Raw genomic sequence first — 24,417 nt, forward strand, 5'->3', positions numbered from 1 at the left:
TTTATTTTATGATATAAAATTAAAAAATATATTATTACAAAAACTTTCTCTTTAATTCTTTCTACTTTCTCTTTTATTAAAGTTAATGTTGGAAAGTCATAAAATTAATATTACACGCATTTGCTGCTTTTCTCATAGACATATGGTCATCTTTAACTTTCTTTGCCACTGTCGCATACGTTTCTACATTTACAGATCCTGTGTTTGTCTCCTTTTTGTAAAATCACACTATTTCACAGACTTTTATAACTAGACTATTGACTTAATATGATAGAAAGAGATGAACCTAATCCCTTTGCTGTCCTTGTTTCAGTTCACATATGCGTATGTATGAATCCTGTCTGTGAATATCACATAAATTTATGTGAAAACACTAACATTATTATCCGGCTGATTTATACATATGAGAATGAATGAACACAAATATGACGCTGCCCAGCGCTGTCTTCAAACATGGAGACAAAGTCGGCAGCCTATTTATAGAAATTTGTGCATCATTCTGTAAAAGAAAAAAAATTGTTTTTAATAAGATAAGATGTTACATTGTAACAATCTACCCCGATCAAAGTGTAACGACTTACCCTAACCTTTCATTTTCAATTCAACAAAATACAGATCGACAATACATATATCGTTTCAAATAAAATATGTTATTATAATCAAATGTACAATATATAAAAGCAATATATAAAAGGATAATCACATATCTGTAATCACTTATATGTACAATAAAACAAGCGATTTATACAATGAAATATTTATTTTTAATAATGAAAATCAAGAAAATATACGTAACGTCTTCTAAAGTTCAAATATTGTAAATTAAACGCGGCTAAACTAAGTGAAGTTGTAGAGTATCATAAGAATCACATGTAAAAATTTATAAAAATGTGCTGAAAGCTGTGGCAATTAAAAAAACTAACTGTAACAACTTACTCCGTAATAACTTGCCCCGGTCTCCCCTATATAACAAGAAAGATGTTTGACTATATCGTTCGAATTTGTTACTAATATGTTGCTGTTGAAATATTCAATTTTTAAATGCTTGTTGTAAAATGTAAGTAACAATAAAAAATTTCTAAGCATGCAAGCGATACAAGAGTATAGTACCAGAAAAAAATATGTTACTCGCTTAAAATTGGTATTGAAATACTTGTTTGAATTTGTGGCTCTCGATATATCCATGCTTCGAATTCCTTAGTTGTGAAATAAATGTAAATAATAACGGAGAATTTCTTACTTATGGTTTTCGAAATATCCATAGATAACGTCTCAGTACTAAACAGAGCAACAAATTATTTTTGCACATGGACCTCTGAGGTTAAAAAAGAGGCGACTCATGAAGGAAGGTTCCCAACTGTCCGAAACAGATTTGATTTTCCTTTGAGATACGTTATATTAAACACGAAAATTTAAGAGACACGTATTTTTTTATACATGCGCCAACTTATGTTTAAGGGATGAAACACTCCTTAAAAAAAAACGATATTTTTCTTTCAAGGTGAATATCGAAAGTATAAAAGATAGAAAAAAATTTTTTAAACAAAAGTTATACGGTTTTAAAACTACTTTAAAGTTATAGATACAAAAAATTTTGTTTATTTTTTTGTTTAACAAAATACCCCTACCCATAATTTTCTTAAATTAAAAAATTTTTTTTTTATCAAATTAAAGATTATTTTTTTACGACTTTAACCATGAGTAATAAAGTTATATTGCAACATATAATTTTCGAGAATTAATTATTAATGCTTCCGTATATACGTAATCCATGCTCATATGCGTAAGTAATTGTCGTTGGAATAGTAAAATATATGAAAACTTGAAAAGATGTCTTAAGTAAAATTTGTATAGTTTTCTTTATATTAGGTGTAGTAAAAAAAAAGAAATCTATTATTTTTCCAATAGATGGTTTTAGTAATCTGTATCTCGCGTTGTATAAGTGCGATCGGGTTACGCCAAATGACGTTAGAAAGATAAGATTTCGTACTAAAAAAACTTCTGAGACAGTTTTGTGATTGCTTAAGTCAGTATTGTTTGAGCGCGTGTCAAAGACATGGACACCAACAAAGAGAAAATACGCCATATTTTACAGTTTTTCTTCGATAAAGGCGAAAACGCAAGCCAAGCGGCTGAAAATGTGAATAGTGTTTATGGTCCTGATACTGTAACAGTCAATATCGCGCAATTTTGTTTTCGTCGATTCCGTTCCGGTAATTTTGATGTCAAAGATGCATCACGCTCTGGAAGGCCAATTGTCGAAAATGTCGATAAAATAATGGAAATCGTCGAGTCCGACCGTCATGTAAGCACTGTTTCGATTGCCCAGGAGCTAAACATTGCACAAAAAACCGTTTGAGGCCATTTAAATAAGGCTGAATACAAAACGAAGCTCAATGTATGGGTGCCACACGAGTTAACACAAAAAAACCTCATGGACCGAATTTCCATCTGCGAATCGCTGCTGAATCGCAACAAAATCGACCCATTTCTGAAGCGAATGGTTACTGGTGATGAAAAGTGGGTCACTTACGACAACGTCAAGCGAAAACGGTCGTGGTCGAATCGCGATGAGCCGGCGCAAACGGTGGCCAAGCCAGGATTGACGATCAGGAAGGTTTTGCTGTGTGTTTGGTGGGATTGGCAGGGAATCATCTACTATGAGCTGCTCCCCTACGGCCAAACTCTTAATTCGGACCTGTACTGTCAACAATTGGACCGTCTGAAAGAAGCAATCGCCCAGAAGCGGCCAGCTTTGGCCAATAGGAGAGGAATTGTGTTCCATCAAGACAACGCCAGGCCACACACATCGATAGTGACTCGCCAGAAGCTCCGGGAGCTTGGTTGGGAGGTTCTTATGCATCCACCTTATAGTCCGGACCTGGCACCAAGTGATTACCACCTGTTCCTGTCTATGGCGAATGATTTTGCTGGTGAAAAATTCGCCTCAAGAGAAGCTTGTAAAAATCGACTGTCCCAGTTTTTTGCCAATAGGGACGAGGGTTTCTATGAGAGAGGCATAATGAAATTACCTTCAAACTGGCAACAAGTTATCGAACAAAACGGTGCATATTTGACTTAAATCGGATCATTCTAACTATGCTAAATAAAGCCTTCAATTTAATGCAAAAATAATAGATTTCTTTTTACTACACCTTATAATATACTTTAGAGCATACTATATTACATATGTATTTAAATTTTATATACAATATATATACATATGTATACGTTAATATTCTTAAAGCTTCCACGGGTGCTTTCTATAAAAAAGTTATGCGTTTCGTTTCCTCCGTGTCCAGATCCATTCTTGGATGCCAACGTTTCGTAAATCTTGCAGTCCACTTCATCAGGGCGAAGAACAGCCTGATACTGAGCTGTTCCTCCAGGCCGTTTTTTTTTATATCACGCTGCTTGTTGGAGTGGTGGAGGGAAAAAAGAGAATTGTGAGTGAGGGGGGAAAGGGGGGGAGAGAAATTGATCGGTCTTCAATAACCGGGAGAATGGTTTTCCATATTTTATTTATGTTGTAGCCATAATCTCTATTCAGATTGTTAGGATGTTTTTGTATCTCTATGGCTTCTCTATACTTTCATGGAAAGTATGAAGTAATGTTGGCTATTGTGATCGTTTTATCAAACAGTATTTGATGTCCTGTTCCGATGTTGTGTTCTGATAATACTGATTGCGTGACGTGTTTTAGCCTGATATCACGTTGGTGTTCTTTTATCCTTAGGTTGATCATTTTCCCGGTTTCTCCAATGTATACTTGCCCGCAGAAACAAGGTATTTTGTATACTCCTGCGGAGTGGAGATCTTTAGGATTTCTTAAGATTTGTCCTATCTTTTTGGGTGGTTTAAAGGTAGTTCAGATATTGTGTTTGTTTAATATCCTGCCAATCTGATCTGTTGTTCCTTTGATATATGGGAGAATGGATAGAATCCTTTCGTCTGATTGTGTGTCAGAGACCGTTGTCTTGTTTATTGATTGTTTTGATTATGTCTTTTTTGTTGGGTCTGTTTTTCTATAAGGCTAGTTTTAAGTGGTTGAGTTCTGTCTGTAAATGTTCTTTGTCAGAGATGGTGAAAGCTATATGTACAAGTGAGTTGATTGCAGATTTTATCAAATACCTCTACGGGGACAGTATCCTTGCTAAAGTAAACACTATCAGCAAACTCAAATTTTCCCTAGCCAAGAAACTATTATAAACTTGGCATTCTTAAAACGCTGTAGGGATAATAACATCATTCCAAAGTTCCTCAAGAACCACCTAGGAACTCACAAATCCAAAAACATCTTTTATAAAAATTAGCCTCATCCTCGTCAAAAAATGCATTCACTTCACTCAAGTCACAAATAGCCTAGATCTCCCACAAAAACTTTAAACTCACTTTAAACTCTACCTGTTTCTATCCGTCACATTGCAACATGATATCTGGCAAACACTAGATTATATTACATACAAACAAGTCACGAAGACACACACACACACACACACACACACACACACACACACACACTCCTCTGAAAGACAGAAACAGAAATACATAAACCTTGTCCCTCACAAAAATCCACAACCTTCTCTACTTAACGTAAAGAATCTATCCAACAAAAACTTGTCTCAAGACACTATATCTGCGTCTGCCAAAGGCTCTAATTTCGCAGTGGCACCTAGAAAGATTCCAAAAGAAAAGATTATCAGCTAAATAGAGTCAACCATCTACCGACTCCCATCAAAACAAGCAAATATAATATCCGCAGACAGGTAACCAATATCCTTTCCAAAGCCAAACACCCTCCACCAAATATCACTAGACAAGAGCGATTGGCCCTCCAAGACCTTAATAGAGACACAGACATCATCGTGCTTCTAGTCGACAAAGGCAACGCGACAGTAATCATGAACACATCAGATTATAAGAAAAAGATGAAAAACCTTCTTTCGGACAAAGCATACAAAAAGCTTGACAAAGATCCAATTAATACAATCGCACAAAACACTAAAATCCTCTCTCTCTCTCTCTCTCTCTCTCTCTCTCTCTCTCTCTAGTGGATCAAAGTAACATTCCAGTAAAACCAAATCAACATTAAAACCTACAAATCCTCTCCCACCAAGACTATACGGACTACCAAAAGTACACAAACCAAACATCCCCCTCAGACCGATTTTCAGCGCCATACTCGTATATTCCCCAACATACAACTTATCTCGCTTTTTAGCACAAACACTACAACCCCTCACTAGAAAATCCGAATCACACATAAACCAATTCAACGGATTTTATACAAAAGATCCAAAAAATCCGATTATGACCTACAGACCTGCTTGTAAAGTTTCGACGTAGAATCCCTTTTCACACAAGTTCTAATAAAAAACACATTAAACATAATAAAGGCCTCACGTGAAGTCCCCTCCGACCTCATTCCACTAATAGAGTATTGCTTATCAATCATTTACTTCTCCTATAACAACCAATTTTATGAACAAACTTCAAAAGCGGCAATGGGCTCTCCTATTTCTCCTGTAATCGGCAACATCTTCATGGAGCATTTTGAGAAAGAAGCTTTAAAAAAAACACTTAAAAAATCAGAAGTTTAGTTCCGTTATGTAGACGACACTTTCGTGATATGGAGATACGGCAGAGTCGAACTCTGTAAATTCCTTATTTTCCTCAACAATCAACATCCAAATATCCATTTTACTATAGATGTAAAGGAAAACTGTAAACTTCCCGACCAATTCCCCCTCCCTCCTCCTCCCTCTCTCACCAACAATTCTCTTTTTTCCCCCACTCCAACAAGTAGCGTAATATAAAAAAGGCCCTGATGAAGTGGACTGCAAGGTTCACGAAACGTTGGCATTTCAAGAATAGATCTGGACACGGAGAAAATCCGGGAAACGCATAACTTTTACGTATATATAATATATGTACAATATTTAGATTTTCTAAATATATAATATTTTTAATACACATATATATATATATATATATATATATATATATATACGATTTTATATATTAACCTTGTTATTATTTCTTTGACATTTATGCCTAAATTCTAAACAAAATTGTAAGGTTCATAACATATTAATTGTGTTGAAAGTCTGATAACCATATCGGCACGCAATTATCATTTCTGAAATTAATTCATTTAAATGAATATATATAATAATATATACGAGGGCACGTCAATAAGTTTTTAGAAAAACATAGTAAAACACATTTTTATTTCTCAACATAATCTCCTTTCAGCTTGATACACTTGATCCAACGATTCTCCAACTTTTTCAAGTTGTCCGAATAATATGATTTATCCAACTCTTCAAAATAAATCTGTTTTGGCGATGAGCTGCTCTCTGGTGGTGAATCTCTTTCCATCGAGCCATTTCTTCAGGTTTGGAAACAGGAAATAGTCGCAAGGGGCTAAATCTGGCGAATCTGGATGGGAAAGCAATTCGTAGCGAAATTCGTTGAATTTGGCCATCGGTGCCGGACACGTGTGAACCCGTGCATTGTCTTGATGGAAGAGCACTTTCTTCTTCGCCAAATGGGGACGTTTTTTTCTTTAAAATGTTGTTGAAACGGTCCAATAAGGCAGCGTAGTAATTGCCATTAATCGTTTGCTTCGACGGACGATATGAATTATACATGCATCCCAAAAAATGCTGTGGCCATCACCTTTCCGGCCAACTTCACAGTCTTCGCCTTCTTCGGAGCTGGTTCACCCGGTGAAGTCCATTGTTTTGACTGTTCCTTCGTCTCGAGTGTAATGGATCCATGTTTCGTCCACAGTAATGAATCGACGCAAAAATTCATCTGGATTACATTAAAGCATCTTCAAACATTGTTTTGAAATCGTCACACGGTCATGCTTATGGTCCACAGTGAGCAAACGCGGCACCCATCTTGCCGATAGCTTTTTCATATTGTTCGTGCAAAATTGAAATCACTGTGCCATGTGATATGCCTGTGGCCTCAACAAGCTCGCGCACTTTCACTCGTCGATCAGTCGAAACAATATCGTGGACTTCGTCGATGATTTCTGACATAGCAGCCTCAACGTCCCGAACGAGGTGCATCACATGTGGATGTACAACCACGTTTAAATTCATTCACTCAATTGTATATAGTCGCAAACGCTGGTGCAGATGTGCTATGAACATTATTCAACTCGGCTTTGATTTCTTTCGGCGTTAAACTTTTTATATATAGATGTTTGATCACTGCACGAAATTCGTTTTTTTTTCTATTTTGCAAAAAATACAAAGTTTGTTCGCTTTAATCGTCTACAGAAATAAAACCACGCGATGAATTCCGCTCAAAATTTGACAGAAATTAAATGAAAGATGCTACTTGCCAAAAAGTAATGTGACGTGACACTGCGAGTACCATCTAACAGATTTTTTAAGAACTTATTGATTTGCTCTTATTTTGTATTTCATGTAAAAATGTCCCAAAATAGAATATAAAATATTATTGATAATTTTTTAATAATTTTACTTGATATATAAAGTAATTGAAAAAATTATATTTTAAAAAAATCATATTGTTGTGTCTGTGAGTCTTTCACCGTGTCGACAGTGCTTCGGACGGATTAACAGTTTTCGACGATGGGAGATCGAACTCTTAGAAACGATTGTCTTGGAGTCCAGTTAAGGTTACTTACAGTTGAGAAATTTACAGTTTACGGAATTGTGTTCAAATAATAAATAAACGCTTGTGTTCTCTTTCTCAATAGAGTGTGTCTGTTTTTTCTGAGGGACGAAGGTTTCTTTGCGGACAAAGCGGCTTGTCGGCAGTCTAAAGTTTCTGTATAAGTTTCCAGAATGACTGTCAAATATTTTGTACGTAGGTAGAATGGACTAAATTGAATTGAAAAGTCCTCTATCTCTCCCCCCCCCCCAACACACATACACGCGCGCGCGACACACAAAATAATAAAGGATCTTTCGACTCACAGTTTAGTTTGCTCTACATGCGCATGAAATATTTGGCGGTTATTTTGAGATATCCTGATATTTCTATTTAAGAAATGACGATAATCTTCGTATGTAAGAATCTTTAAAAGTTAATTTTTTAAAACTAATTTTAATATAATATTATTTTCTTTTCAAATCAAATTTTATTTAAAAAGTTTTTTTCTAAAACACAGGTATTCAGATATTTGAGAGACTAAATTAAAATGAATCATCCTATAAAATTGCTGGAATAGTTTTTCTATGTTGGTTTTTTTTTCAATTAGTATTGTTACGGATTAGTATTGTTTAATTACATTTGGATTTAGATATTCTAAAACAACTTTTCTTTTTACAGGAAATTCCAATTACTGTGGATATTGGTAGCAAATTTTGCGTTGGCGCTCGTTTATTCATTGTCGGAAGATTAAAGTTATTGCCGCACTCGTAAGCATTTAATATTGTTAAATAACAGCGGTGTAAAGACTCTTTATGTATAAACAAAATAAACAAAATAAATGGCGAACAAGAGTCGTCGCATAATATATATAATTAAAGATAATAGTCATAGATACATAAAATAAATAGTAAAACGGCGTATATTAAAATATAAAACAAACAAGTTTCGGCTGCTGGATTGAGCCCTCCTCAGATGTATTCTAAAAAGAATATAATATAAAAGACATAAAAGAATACAACAAAAAAATAATAATAAATCGATAACATTCAGTGACGCAACATTTTTAACGCGCGGAAATCAGCAAATGTGATGGATCTCGACGTAGCTTAATGTTGTATATGCGATGGGGCAATCAAACCGATGTTAAGAAACATAATCAAGTGCTGACTGAAAAACGGAAAAGAAAGGGAACTCATAAGAAACAAGTAAACTAAAAAACTTAAAAACTTAAAAACTAAACACGCCGCAGATAAGAAGCCAAGTGCTCACTCACCAACGCATCCGAACAGGAAATGAGAACCGCCGCAATGCATGACAGGTGTGAAAACCCATGACAATGATAGGGATGTAATCGTCGAAGTCAGACATGTCAACATCGCACGTGACACCGACCGCTCGCTAAAACGGCACGCGACGCACTGAGAGAGGAGACGGGTCGACAGGATCGAAAGTCAGACTTTGTTTATAATCGGCAGATATGCCTTATTAAGACCCTCGGTGTCAGTCTGTAAATTAAGACTGTTCTTCTGTTTTTTAATATGTAGCATCTCCGAAATCAAACGCTTTCTATACGAAGGCTCCTCGTCTAATATCAGAACATTGTCCCATTGAAAATCGTGATTGTGACTCAACCTATGATCGGTGATGACAGAGCGGGCAGAAGCTTTATGTCTAATATGATTACGATGTTCGGCAATCCTGGTTTTTAATTGCCTGCCCGTCTGTCCAACGTAAGAAGCGTCACAATCATTACATAAAATTTTATAAACAACGTTGCTTTTCGATGTGCTGGGACAAGAATCCTTCTGGACTCTTATGTATTTGCCCATTTTGTTAGGACTGCGGAAGGCCACCCTGATATCACTTTTGCTTTTATTCAAAGATCTAAGTTTCTCCGTATGAAGTGGAATGAAACACCGTAAGCCAAGAGGTAGACTTATTAGTTAAGTCAATGTCAGTCGCGGTATCGTATAATCTGTGTCTATTTCTAATCAAATTTTTGATCCTATGATCGATGGAGTCAAAAATAAAGTCTAGTGGGTAGTCATTCAGAAGTAAAATGTCAATGATGGAGGTCAAATTTTTTGTGTGAAACCTAACATCAGATAATAAAAAGGCTCTGTCGACTAATGAAAAGATGGTGCCTTTTTTCTGCGTCAATGGATGATTAGAGTGGAAGTTTAAAAATCTACCTGAAAACGTTGGTTTACGGTACCAATCGAAATTAAAGCGATTATTGTTGACAGACACAGTGACGTCCAAAAAATTGATCGTTTTTCCGCCTCTCTCTACGGTAAACTGTAGGCGCGGATGGAATGCATTAAATCTCTCTAATAACACGTCGATCTGAGAGGGGCGGGGGCAACGCAGTGCATATGTCGTCAACGTATCTATAATAGAATAGAATGTCCAAATTCACAGAACACCGTCAAGGACACCGTCTCCAATCTCCTCAACACTAAGTCCGCTATCACCGGTGATATTGGAGAACCCATGGGGGTGCCAAAGCTCTGCCTGTAAAAAACATTGTCAAAGACAAAAAACGAAGAGTCCAGGACAAACCGTATCGCTCCCAAAAATTCTTTCTTGGGTAGAAAGCAATCCCCGGAAACCGCCGGCCAATGTTCGTTAACGCAGTCGATCGCTACATCCGTTGGCACGTTCGTGAACAGAGAGGTAACGTCCAAAGACGTTAACTCATGTGTCCCCGTAAAGTGCACATCCCTCAGCCTCTCAACCAGTTCAAAACTGTTTTTCATATCTGTCAGTTCTCGGGATGGTTTTAAATAATTTCTTGTGTAAAAACGTAGCCAAAGAATGTAGCGGACTGCCCACCGATGACACTATAATTCTAAGAGGACAATCAGGCTTGTGAATCTTTGGCAGCCCATAAGCCCTCGGGAGAGAACCGTCACTGCAGTACAAAGCTTTGTACTCAAAATCCTTGATGTGACCTCTGGTCTTCCACCCAGTGAGCATAGACCTCAAGGCTGACGTAAGCTTTTTGTCGGATCTCTTTTAATCGGGACATACGTGTCTGAGTCCCCCAATAACTCGGTCATCCTGTCTCTGTAAACGTCCCTATCCATGGCCACAGTGACATTGCCCTTATCCGCCAGCGTAAACACGACGCTGGGATGCGCCGTCAAAAACGATCGAGTGTCCGACGACTCTTTTTCGCCATTTATTTTGTTTATTTTATTTTATTTAATATTGTAATTTAGCCATTTGTATTTTCCCAAGTTTATTCAACGAAGTACAATATATCATGCTATTTTACAGATTTTACATAAATCTGCAGAAGGGTAAAACCATTTATCCTCATCCCGTTATACTGCTGCATTTAAATCCGCGTTTTTTATATGGCAATAGTGAGCCATATGTTGTAATGAATTATTGGAACAATGGTGCATGGGGTTACGAAGAGCGACATCAAGGTCAATTATCCTGGATGCCCGGTCGAGACTTCGTACTTACGTAAGATTTTATAATTAGAAAAACTTACACTTTCTTATAACATAAATATTACTGAAAATGAAAAGATTTTTATAATGTAACATATTTGAAATATTATAAGTATATTGTAATATAGAAACATCATAATTGTAACACATCATTGAATACATTGCAAAAGACATTACTGCAATGTCTCCAATCACGTACATTACAATGGTCTAAAAATATTGCAGACATATTTCTTTTATATTATAATTTACGTTATATGTAAATTAATAAATTAAGTACTCTGAATAAAAATTTAGGTAAGGAATCAGTACGTCCTTGCATGGATGCTATACTACCATGGGTACCATGGTTAGGAACTAGTACGGTAAATTTGCAAGCTCCACGCCAGTAATGTCACGTTTTGTCTAATGGTGATAGCGAGCGATTGACGTGCCGTCACTGGCGTGAGGGACTAGTTTAGCGCCGCCAGCCAACTAGCCTGATGCATCATGGCATATTAAAAAACTTACTTAATTTCTTTAATTTGAAGAAATCTTTTGGTTTTCTTTCTATTAGAATTAAAGAACATTAAGAATCTTTATTTTAGATTGCATGTAACACATCGGTCAATAAGTCCCCGGTCTGACACATAGAGAGCGCCACTAACACAAAAAGTACATAGTGGTTCGAAAGAACAGACCCTTTTAGGCGTACTGTCAAATGTATATGTCATTCGGATCATTATTGTGTGAGTTATTGAAGCTTTAGTGACGCTAATTTGGTTATTTTCATAACAATGGAAAAAAAGGAATTTCGTGTGCTCATTAAACACTGCTTTTTGATGGGAAAAAACACCGTTGAGGCAAAACAGTGGTTGGACAAACATTATGGCACCTCTGCCCCAGGCAAATCAACAATTATCGACTGGTATGCTGATTTTAAACGCGGTCGTACGGACACCGACGATGCACACCGCTCTGGTCGCCCAAATGAGGCAGTTGTCCCCGAAAAAATCAAGCAGGTCCATAAATTGGTTTTGTCCGACCGTAAATTAAAGCTGGATGATATTGCTGACATCGTAAAGATATCCAAGGGAAGTGTTTTTACCATTTTACACGATCATTTGTCGATGCGGAAGCTGTGTTCGAAGTGGGTGCCGCGTTTGCTCACTGTGGATCAAATGCACCGTGTCACAAGTCGATGGCAACGATGGTTAAATTGAACGAGTTGGGCTTCCAGCTGCTCCCGCACCCACCGTATTCGCCAGATTTGGCCCCCAGCGACTATTTCCTATTCGCTGAGCTCAAAAAAATGCTCGCTGGGAAGAAATTTCGATCGGATGAGGAGGTCATCGCCGAAACTGATGCGTATTTTGAGGGTCAGCCAAAATCGTTCTACAAAACCGGCATCGAACGTTTGGAAAGGCGTTGGACTGATTGTATTGCCTTAAAAGGAAACTGTATTGATGAATAAATTCGAATTTTTATGTAACACTTGTGTTTTCTTTGCTAGACCGGGGACTTATTGACCGATGTGTTATTAGAACATAATTAATACTAGAAATTAAAATACCTATAATGGTCAAAGCTGGATCTTCATTGCTTAAATAATTCAATCTTGAATTACTACACAGTGTCCCACCTAACTCAAACATTTGAAATATCTTGCTTTGTTTTTATGATAGGAAAAAATGTTTCAGATAAAAGTGGAACGGTTTCAAAAGAAACGTATTTTAGTCATGTTGTCTTTCTTCTAAGTGGAGGCGTCAAAAAGATAAGAAGGTTACCTTAATTTTTTTTAATGGAATTGTATGATTTTTTTTACATAAAATTCCATAATTTTAAATTACATAATTTAAAATTACATAATTTTTTTTACATAAAATAATTTTTTTTACATAAAATTCCTTTAATTATTCTAAATATAAAAGTATTAAGATAGTAAAATCAATAGTTTACAAGATATTTTATGCATTATTCTGACATACTCGTATATTGACATAAAACGTTAAATTACTTGTAAACTATTATTTTTTTTATAATCATACCTTAATACTTATATAAACATAATAATGAGATGAATCAATTGGGGGAACGAAAACATATATTTGCTTATTTAAAAAATTATCCATTTTATTCACATATTTTTTAAAGTAATTATGTATTTTCTTTACATCAATTGATTCCTCTTATTATTCTGTTCATAAAAGTATTAAGGTACGATTATAAAAAATTAATATTTTACGAGTTACTTAATTTTTTATTCAATATATTGATTTTGTCAATATATGCTGAAATAAGATATAAAATATTTAATAAACTATTGTTTTTTTGATATCACTACCTTAATATTTTTATATGTAGAATTATAATTTGTGCATGTGGCCTATAATCGCGTTTATTAACTTTTATTAGTTTTTAATATTATGCTGTAGGTATTCATTTTTTATTACTTTACAATAAATTCATTTACTCATTAATTATTTGGCAGTCTTCTGCGTTTATAGTACCAAACAATATCTCACTTATTGTTCCTCACGTTTAGTTATTCTCGCTTATTTTTAAGAGCTTTATATAGAGTTTCAAGTTTAACAGTAGAAGAGAGTAGCCTATCTAAAATCAGATCGAGTTCCAAATAGGACCTTTTTAATTTAAATAAATATAGTTAAGCAGATTTGCGTGCTATTTATAATGTAAAGTTTTTATAAGACATGTCCAAATCATCAAAAAGACATCACCAAACATGTGACAGCAGTTTGACAGTTCTTTATATAGTAACATTTATAGAATAGACGCAAATATATACTTTCAGCTGTCGTGCGAAATTTTTTTTAAAAAAGAAGGTTCTTGTAAATCATTATTTAAAAAATGTTATAATAAAAGTTTGAAAGGTAATTGATTTAAGGTAATTAAAAAGTGTAGAATGCAAAAATATCAATCGTTATGTAATCACTTTTGTAACTTATTGCAAAATTTGTTCCAAAAGTTCGAAAGGACTGTGTCCAAATCAGACTTCTCTTTTTGGGTGTTTAAATCGGATCTACAATAGATAACTTATGCCTGATTGTAATACTGGTGATCGGCCGACCACAGATCTAGTCCAAGGAATTACATCAATCAAAATTGCAAAAGTAAATAAACAAATATCATGAATCAGACACAAATTAATTGTGCTTTTATTGATTTCAATTCTAATAAAAAAAAATATGAACTGTCAATTCTTTCCTAAATAAAATTTTTATTTTTGATCGTCAAATTGTTCATTTTTACGCAATACTAACAAAAATACATTAACCTTAGCTGTATACATTTGTTTTTTAATACTCTTGATGTATATCTTGAGATGTCCTTGGGACCCCATTCATATTTATTACTATAACGTCCGTAAAAATGAATATATAATATTTCAATTAATTTTTTTTTCCAATCGATGAAAAATTGATTACGGAACCAGTGGTGCACATTTGGCCCTCGGCACCACAGAAAACCACAGCCGCACCATTTCTATCCAAGCAGACACCTACTGGCTAAATCGGCCGCTTCGCCTCTGCGCGAGAGCGAGCAAGACAGCGAGAGAGAGCGCTCATCCTTCTCGCTCTAGTAATTTGTAAACAGAAGTGAGTAATAGAGCGGAAAGTTCAGGCGCTCTCTTCCGCTGTCTCGCTCCCTTTATTAGTCACTTGTTATAAACGACAGAAAATATGCTTTCTCTGCGTGTTCTTGTATAAAGGAAAAAGAGACACACACATTCTAGATAACGTTAGATTTTAATAAATTTGAATAATCATATAACCCTCTCATTAATAACAAAAATGATTTTAACGTTAAAAAAATGAAAACGTGTTTTAAACGTGACGTTTTTCGTAATATCTTTCTAGTGCACTCATATATTTTCTTTGGAAATATATATACGCTCATGTTGATATCTTGATACTTTTTTCAAAATTAAAAAATTGGTACTTTACAGTTAAAAAGAATAAAAACGAGTATTAGTCTAATTATTTATTTTTTATTTTTAAAAGTGCATATTTCAATAATTTCATAATATTTTTTCATAATATTAATTTACATATATATTAATATTTATTAATAAATATTAATAAAATATATATTAATGTTATTTATAATATTAATATGACATTATTAATGATCAGTTATGAATATTATTATTATATTATTACTAAAAAAACGCAATTTTATAATAAGAAAAAATATACATTAAATAATCGTTTCAATTTTTTTTAACTATAAAATATCAATTTTAAACATTTGATGAAAATGTATGTATATATGTACAGTTTAATATTTAAATATTAACCAAGTGTTTTACCAAAAAAATTCCGTCTATAACAGTACTCCAAGAATATCATAGAATTTAGAATGTGTTATTTAATACTAATTGCGATATTTTATTTTCTTTTATTGCGAAGTACCAATTTTTAAAATTTTAAAACAATATATATTACAGATATCAATATAGATGTTCTACCAAACAAATTCTGTGCGTATACTCAAAAGACTACGAACTTTACGTTTAAAAATATGATAATTCTTTTTGATCTTAAAATAAATTTTATAAACTGCTCTTTTTCTTCTCTGTCTTTATTACATTTTTTTCAATTTTTTGATACATATATTCAGGGATATAATGTTTCAATTTTTATTTGGCAATTATGCGAGAACTCGTATATTCGTGTATATTACAAATTAATCCCGGATCACGCACATAAAATAAGCCTTTTACTGTATTTTTTAAAATAAATTTCAAATTTTTTTCAAACATACTTGTGCCCTTTTTCTTGATTCTAGCTTTTCATATAATTTATAAATTATAGTTGTAGAACGCAGAAAAATAAACAAAAAAGCGAATTAAAAGTTTGGGAAATAAGGAACCTACTTTTACCAGAAACGTGGACAGAAGTCAAATGTTGAAATTATTTTATACATTTTCATTCATTTACGTATGTTACAAATCAAAATCGTTCAACAAAACACAGCTATACATGCAATCTTAGTAAATAACAGGTGTGTTACATATCTTTTATAAACATTCTTGAATAATAAATCAATATTAATGTATTACTGCTCGACGGAAACCGCGGGAAAGTGGTGGTTTCATCAGGAGGAAATGTAAAAAATTGTCTAATAAGTCACGTATGAATCCTAACTATTTGACAATTTTTTACATTTCCAAAGGAATGAGGAAAAGGAAAGAAATAAAACAGCTGTTTAAATAAAGCAACTTAAAAGCATTAAAGCGTTAAACAAAACTTGCACAATTAATTAAAATGCTACATACAAAAAATTCAAAGTAATATTAGTTACAAACAAGCGAACGAAATGTTAGTATGGCATATTATATATTTGTAATTCAAAACGCTAATTAATAATATTTATATATGTGAATAGGAAGTAATTAACTACTGTATTTACAGTTACAAAAACGTATGTATTTTGCAGTCTTTATAACAAGTTTTTTTACATAATGGAAAGCAAGATAATACGCGTAGATCTTTCTTTCTCTGCCAAAATTACTCGTACGTACAGGATGTATAAATATTATAATAAGAAATCCATAAACTGTATATAGAATCTCAGAGCGTAATATCTCTTTACAAATAAACTTTGGTGAATACGTATTAGGATATTTTTAAAGATTAGTCTAGACGACGTTGTTTCACGTCATTCACTTTCAGTTCAATCCTCGAATGCAACCTCACACGATACAGCATTTATGTTTCGACATAAAATGTGTCCTATTCGAAAATTTTTCCAATAAATATTACATGTGGCTTCTCAGTAAAAATACGTAAGTTCTACAATTAATATTTTTCATTAATACAAATTACATCGTCCTCTAACTTAATGCCACGTCTCATAATGTAGCAAAAATGTCACTATTCGTTTGATTGACATATTAGTCATGTTTAGTTTAAATTGAAATAAAGGTTGTAAGAGTTGATACATCTTATATCGACATTGTAAATAGACAAGTATGCAAAAGGCATTCAGTTACCGGGAATTTGAATCTATGTATCTTCTGTGGCGAATATGTAGCAGATGCTGGGATTCTTTCTCTCTCGTAATAGTGATCGGCAGCTTGAGGAAAGATGGAATAGTGGAGATCACCGATGTGTAAAAGTCGGATTTGTCGACTGAATAGACAGATTGCTTCGAGTGATGTCATAATCGGTAGATTCAGATTCAGCGAAGTCTGAGGGCGAATATATCGGTTCTGTAGGCGGTATGATTGACTACAATATGATCGGATAATGTTCGGCTAGACAGTGTTGTCGAATTGAAGAACAATGTTGTCTAGAGCTCTGACCTCCCCCCAAGAACTGAAGTCTATGTAAGATTCTCGTGCCGTCTAAATTCTGTATAGTTTCTTCTAATGAGAGCATTATTATCAAGTAGTTGTATTTGTCCTTATTTATCTATCTTCATCAATACGTAGATTTGAGGGCCATCGCTGCTTTTTGCAAAATCATAAATTGAGTCTGCGTGGCTACGTTTGTTTCATCCAATTTTTTCACGTTTTCAGTTAGGGATTTCTCAACTTTATCCTGCTCTTCTTGAGGAGCAACCAAGACAAGTTGAAAGTCCATTTTTGTTTTCTTCTGTGATTCTAGCGAGGCTAATGTAGTGATATCAATTATATTTACATGACATTTACGTTCGACGTAGTGGCGTTTGTTTCAACTGAGCGACCGTCTTGACAATCGGCGAATTTACATTGGTGATAGCGACAACCGACTGACGACTGCTTTGTTTGAGCGCTTTGCACCGGTGACATAGTCGACTCTTGCATTTTCTGGACGACGATCTTCTGAGTTTGAACCTGCCAGTTCGAGGAATGATGACATTTTGTACAATTTACAACATGAATTTGCCCTTTGGCTGATTGACATAGCGAACAAGAAACATCATTCATTTATCATTAGTTAAATCAGATTTTGTCAACAAAAATAGAAAATTTATTATTGTGTAATTTTGCGACCAATCGCTCCTGTTCGCGAACATAAAACATTCATTATTACTTTCGGTGCCTTATTCCGATCGTCATACTTTCAAAACTTCCGGATCTTCTCCGAGATATTGAAAGAAACTTAAGATTGACTCTACCGTTTCAAATGAAATGTTTTTCTCGGCAATTAATGCAAATTTTATTTCCACGATATTTTTCCGATTTTCAGAAGGCACATTTTCTTCGTCATGTGTATTCAAATCTATGTTGGAGGCTCTTTTTTAATACTACGAAACATGTTTCTTGCTGTCAGAATGCCACATAAGCTTATCGAAACCAAATCGATAATATTATATTTACAATATTTCATCAGAGCAATTATTTACCATGTTAGTTCGATGAGTTTTCGATTCAGCATGCTTAAAAACTTGTGATGAGCAAGAAAACGTTTTATTACAAGAAATACAAAAAATATGAATTCATCATGATTAGAAACTTTTTTAATCCAAGATTTACATTTCTCGTTTTCTAGCCAATCATGAGAAAATTTATATCTTTTTGCGTGCTTAGAATTTACGCATTCCATACTAAAGAATACAAAAACACACAGAAGAAATAATTAAAGAAAGATATAACACAAAGAAAAAACAGCAAGTAATGAAAAATAAATAAAGTGTAACTGTAAATACCTAGAAGAATGCACACTATTGTCTGGAAAAAGGAAGAGAAAAAGCGTCTAACAACGTAACCGTCAAACTAATACTATAATACATTCAAAATAAATCCTACAAAAGAAAAACCACTTATACGTCAAATTGTACACAGAACACAAATAATAATTTAACAATATAATCTTTTCATCACTACAGGAATCTAATCACTATAGGAATTTTAGGAATCTCTAATCGCATACGTGCTAAGTATGAAGCAAGTAGAAACAAATACAGATCGCGAAAAAAGATAATTTTATGTTTATGGGAAAGTCACGAAAGTTGCGCGGCAATCGCACATAGCGGTCTCACTTTTCATCGTGTCCTGATGCAAAGTTTTTCTGGAATATTTATATGAATTATGACACCTACAAAAAATACTGAGAAAGTTTATATTCTTTTTGGAACAATTAGTATTCAATTTTTAATATATTAAAAAATATGTAACACTTCTCTATAATTCTATAATTAAAAAAAATATATATTTTCAGATTTTAAAATTTTATTAGAAATTATAGAATAAACAATTTTAGAATACCTTCTGACGAGTGCCAAAGAAGTGTCACATCATATAAAATATTGAGATAAAGAAATATAAGCAAAATATCTCTTTACTGAAATTTGTGATATGTTTATTATGTATTATTATGTATTATGTATTATGTATTATTATGTATTATGTATTATTCACATATAGGTCAATATTCATAATCTGATCTCATATATTCAATGTTATCTTATAGATATCCTAAAATGAAACGGCTATAAGAAGCGTTTGTGTGAGATAAACTTTACGTTTATTTAGATATAAGATCGGTCTATGCATATCGCGATTATAGTTTTATAAAAATTTATTAATAAAATCGCGGCCAAGGTTGACAAAATTAGCAAACAGCTTCCAACATTATAAATTTCGTTCGTAAATTTTGAATATGTATAACATCTCTTTCATCAATTAACGGCCAAATGTCGGCATACAATAATTAATGAGATATTGTTAAAGTTTTCTGTGTGGATTATATACGCATTTGTAAAAGCAACTAATCGGTGTGATTGAGCAAGTAAAACGTGCGATGGATATTTTACGTGCCAATCGTGCCTCTTTTCTCTTTATTTTCATATATAGTTTTCTGAAATTTATGTTATTACATTAATTACCAGTAAATGATTAAGACAAATAATATATTCTTAATATATTCTTAATATATTCTCTATAATTATTGTAATTAGTCGTTTACTTTTAAATCAACAATTGTAGGAAAAATAATGATTCGATGCGTGCAACTTAATCGAATTGGAAGGCCAATATTTTTACATGTAAATAAAAATAACATGTAAATAAAATTTTATTACTTTAAAAAATTCAAAAAAAAATGTTTTATAACAATGTATTTATTACAAATATTTGATGTCGATTAGTATTTTGTTTTAAATGCTTCTTTTATAATTATCATCTCAATGTATGTAAGAATTTTGATAATAAATTAAATTCTGAAAATAAGATTATTAATATAATTATAAAGATTATATCAATATAATTTTATAACAAACAAATTAAAAAGCCTTTATGTGTTGTACAATTCTAAAATAATTGTTTATTTATCTTATTACGTCCGGCGGACTCGCACGACTCTTTCCTTTCGTAGAGAATTCGTCGAAACACTAAAATTTTATCTTCTTCCCTTTTTTTTTCTCTATCTTAAAAACTAAAACAAGGAATCCGGTATCTCCTCGTGAATGTCGCTCCGAGATAAAAATCAATAATAAATACGTATGGAAAGCGTAAGACCGGCGCCAAGATTAATGGTCAAGTCGCGGACAATTCTCGCGAATCCTTAACTACAAAATTTAAGAACCGGCAGGCGACATTCAGGGGTAGATTCTGGATGGTCCCGTGGCGACGATGCATGCTCGCCTTCTCGACGTCCGAGACGTGCGTTTTCCCATAAATCTTAAGATCATAAAATTTTGGAGGACACTTTCCCATGCTACAGATTCCTGTCAACATCCTTTCCTCCCCCAAAATCTTGACCAAGAGCAAAAGAAAATCCTATTACCAGCCAACGAAACCTATTCCACCAATCCAAATTTGAGTAATCTGGGGCGATTAGTATAAAAATCGCGGTTCCGCAGCCCTTGTCGCAGATTTTCTCTAAGTTCTCGAGTAATACTTGTCGGGCGATAAGTTAGAAAACCGATCGCAATACTCAAAGTTGATAGAGTCAGTGAGTCGATCGCAACACTCAAAGTTGATAGAGTCAGTGAATTAGTCGCGATACTCGAAGCTCCCGATAGAGTCAGTGAGGCCAATTGAATCATCGGGATTCAAGTGAGTTAAATCAAACCTGTTCCCTGATCGAGAAAGTCCGTTGAAATAGACCCATAACATCCGACGCCACCTTCTCCGCAGTTGGGCCATCTTGTATATCGCCATCTCACCAGTAAGTTTCCAACTATTTTACATTGAGTGGTCCCTCCCCGTCTTTCCCCCTTTCTTTTCTTTGGGGACCCACGTTAAAGATAAAATTTTTTAGTGCGTTCACGCCGTCCGTTCGCCCCTCGTCGCCGCCGCCTGACGAGAACCAGTCGATGGCGCCGACTCGCCGCCCGCGCCCGGGTTACCCACCAGCAAAATCAACCGACAGTCTCGGAACCGATTCCCCCCATACAGTTTCCCCTGGCAACGCTCTCTCCACCCCTCGAAATCTCATACTCTCCAATCTTCAATCCATCTCCGATTCCCCCTGCAGATTTCCCCCCGCATCCATCATCACCCCCTCCAATTGATACCACCCCCTCAATCTCATATAATGGCTACTCTCCCGCTGTCCCCTTTCCTCTTCTTTTCCACGATGGCCAGCAACTCCTAGATTACATGGCCTATTTTATCCCCTCCAACCAAGGTCAGGTAATCGTGAGTATCGCAGTATACAGTTGTTGATTGAAAACTTTTAAAAATGCATATATAAATTCAATAATTATATAAAAATATATTTTCTCTAATATGTTTATTAATAACTTTACTTATTTTAGAAAAAATTTATAAAAAAGGAAAAAAACAGGATTTGATCGTTTCCAACATACTGATCTTACACCTTGCGCGCTCGACCACGCACAGTTCTTAAAGATCACGTTTATGAACGCGGTATATAACTCGCATAAAAAATTGCAAACAATTAATATTTCGTAAACTATCGTGTTTTAAAATCATTTTTGCTGTTAATGAGAAGGTTATATGATTATTAAAATTTATTAAAATGTATCGTTATCTAGAATGTGTGTATCCCTTTTTCTCTTATACAAGAACATGCCGACCGGTCTAGAAAGCACATTTTTGGTTTTTGGTCGCTTATAACAAGCAACTAATAGAGGAAGCGAGACAGCGAGAGAGAGAACTTCCGTCCTTTTCGCTCTATTACTCGCTTGTGTTTACAAGTTACTAGTAGAGCGAGAAGGACGGGCGCTTTCTCTCGCTGTCTCGTTCGCTCTCGCGCAGCGGCGAAGTCGGCTGACTCGGCTGACTCGGTGCTAATAGATGTCTACTTGATGGGGATAGAAGTGGTAGGACTGGTTTTTTATGATGCTGCCAAATGTGCACTGTACGGACAAGCCCATAATGTGTAAAAGTCGATAGAATTAAGGAACTTTAAGATATATAGGTTTAAAGAAAAAAAAAAATCTAGAAACGCGAAAAAATCTCAATTTACAGTAAGTCAAGTAAGAGAGTGGTCGGCCTTACTCAAAGCTAATAAAAGATATCGTCCTAAATCTATCATGAATCCATAGAGGACATCTTTGTCCTTGATGCACTATCAAGGAAGATTCAGTTATCATTGAATTTTCTTAAGAGAATCACATTAAGCGCCATGAGTACCAAATACGCATCACACTATGAAACTGTGTTCCTCTGCACTCATCCGAAAAGTCCAAAAATGTCACAATTAGCGGCTGCTAAATATATGAAAAAGTTGAAATCATTCGTACAGAAGTGTGTACAGCGATATAATGTGGCAAAAAATGTCGATGATTTACCGGAACGTGGCTCGATATGCAAAATGGACAAAAAAGACGATAAAAAAATAGTGAATCTGTTTTCGCGGAATCCTGGCTTAACACTGCGTCAAAAACAAGCAAAATTGAAGCAGAAAAGTTTAGATATATCGTATGAAACTATTCGAACCTATCTCAAGGCTAATAACATGAAATGATGCAACACAGTGAAGAAACCTCTGTTGAATGAAAAACATGTGACGAAGCAACTCGCTTGGGCGCGCGAGAACATTGATCGAGATTTTAGCAACGTAATTTGTACTAACGAATGTTCCATATGGGCACGTTGTATCCTCAAACAAGCCTGGTCAACTTCCAGAAATAAAATTGTCGAGCGGACCGTTAAACATGGAGTAAAGATGCACCTTTGGGGCTGCTTTTCAAGGCAAGGTTTCGGCATTTTGTACTTGTTTACTTGCAACCTGAACGCCGAGAAAATGCTCGGAATCTACAAAAAGGCTTTGTTACCGTCTGCTGAACGTTGGTTCATCGACAAAAATGTGGATTGGATTCTGCAGGAGGACAACGATTCCAAACACCGTAGCAAGCTCTGTACCGAGTGGAAACAGCATAGTTACATTGGATTGGCCGTCGCAGTCGCCCGACGCAAATCCTATTGAAAATGTGTGGGCATACATTAAGCACAAGCTTCGTGGAAAACGCACTTACACTTTAAAGCAGCTATCTCGCGAGATTTAATGGATTTGGAGAACCTTATTGTTAGAATATGCCGTTAATTTGGTCGAAAGCATGCCTCGAAGATGCCAGGCAATTATCGATGCCGATGGTGACTGGTCGCATTACTAATTGCATCTTTGATTTGATCGAGTACTATATATATATGCATATAAAAATTTTATTTAATTTATTTTTTTATAAATTAACTCGACCACGCTCTTACTTGACTTTAACACTTTTTTTTTTCAAAAATTCACATCTTTTTTGTTTATATACCAATTTTAAAAATTCTTGAAAATTCTGAAAGATCATACTTAAAATAGTAAAAAAAATTAGCGATCAATATTTTTTCAACAAAATTGCAAGCAGTGAAAGTTTTAAAAAGCGAATTTTTTACTTTTCATGTTTTGTACATTTGGCGAGATAGTATAAAATATTTGATTTTTATATCAGAAACTTTTGCTACAATTATTATTGTTTGACTTTTAACGTATATTGGTTTGCTAACATATGTAATAAATCATTAATGCATGAAAACATTAAAAAATTATAATAATGTAAATACAGATTAAAAAATGAAGAACGAGCATGGCATAGGCAGCATACGAGACTGCTATGCCAGAAATCTCGGGTTCGATCCCAGGTAGAATAAAAAACTTCTCGTAGCTCCTCTCGGCAGACAATGGCAAACCATTGAGAATATCCTTGCCAAGTACACTTCTTTAAACAAAATCGCTGTTCGGAATCGACGTTAAACTATAGATCCCTTATGATTGTGTACAACTAGCGTGCACACCACAGGCATATGAGAGAAGTCACCACGTTCGGTTCTGGATAATAGGACAGATGAGAGAAAAAAATGAAGCAAATTCTTACGAAAATGCATATACAATGTTATTTATTTGAAATTAAAAAAAAATATTGTCACATT

The 24,417-nt window shown here is 34.4% G+C and overlaps 1 protein-coding gene across 4 annotated transcripts in view; it reads left to right on the forward strand.

The window, feature by feature from the left end:
* LOC108751579 (galectin-9-like) overlaps window positions 1–24,417 on the forward strand; it is a 186,522-nt gene that overhangs the window by 131,910 nt on the left and 30,195 nt on the right. For 3 of the 4 annotated variants that reach the window (XM_018491823.1, XM_018491822.1, XM_018491826.1), the window contains 2 exons: window positions 8,317–8,405; window positions 10,921–11,115. In XM_018491823.1, the coding sequence (XP_018347325.1) occupies window positions 8,317–8,405; window positions 10,921–11,115 (284 nt within the window). Of the gene's footprint in view, window positions 1–8,316; window positions 8,406–10,920; window positions 11,116–11,399; window positions 11,490–24,417 lie in introns of those variants that run through there. The other variant, XM_018491827.1, reaches the window with a different exon arrangement.

The sequence above is a fragment of the Trachymyrmex septentrionalis genome, unplaced genomic scaffold (genome assembly GCF_001594115.1).
Source record: "Trachymyrmex septentrionalis isolate Tsep2-gDNA-1 unplaced genomic scaffold, Tsep1.0 scaffold5, whole genome shotgun sequence".
In the NCBI taxonomy this organism is placed as follows: domain Eukaryota; kingdom Metazoa; phylum Arthropoda; class Insecta; order Hymenoptera; family Formicidae; genus Trachymyrmex; species Trachymyrmex septentrionalis.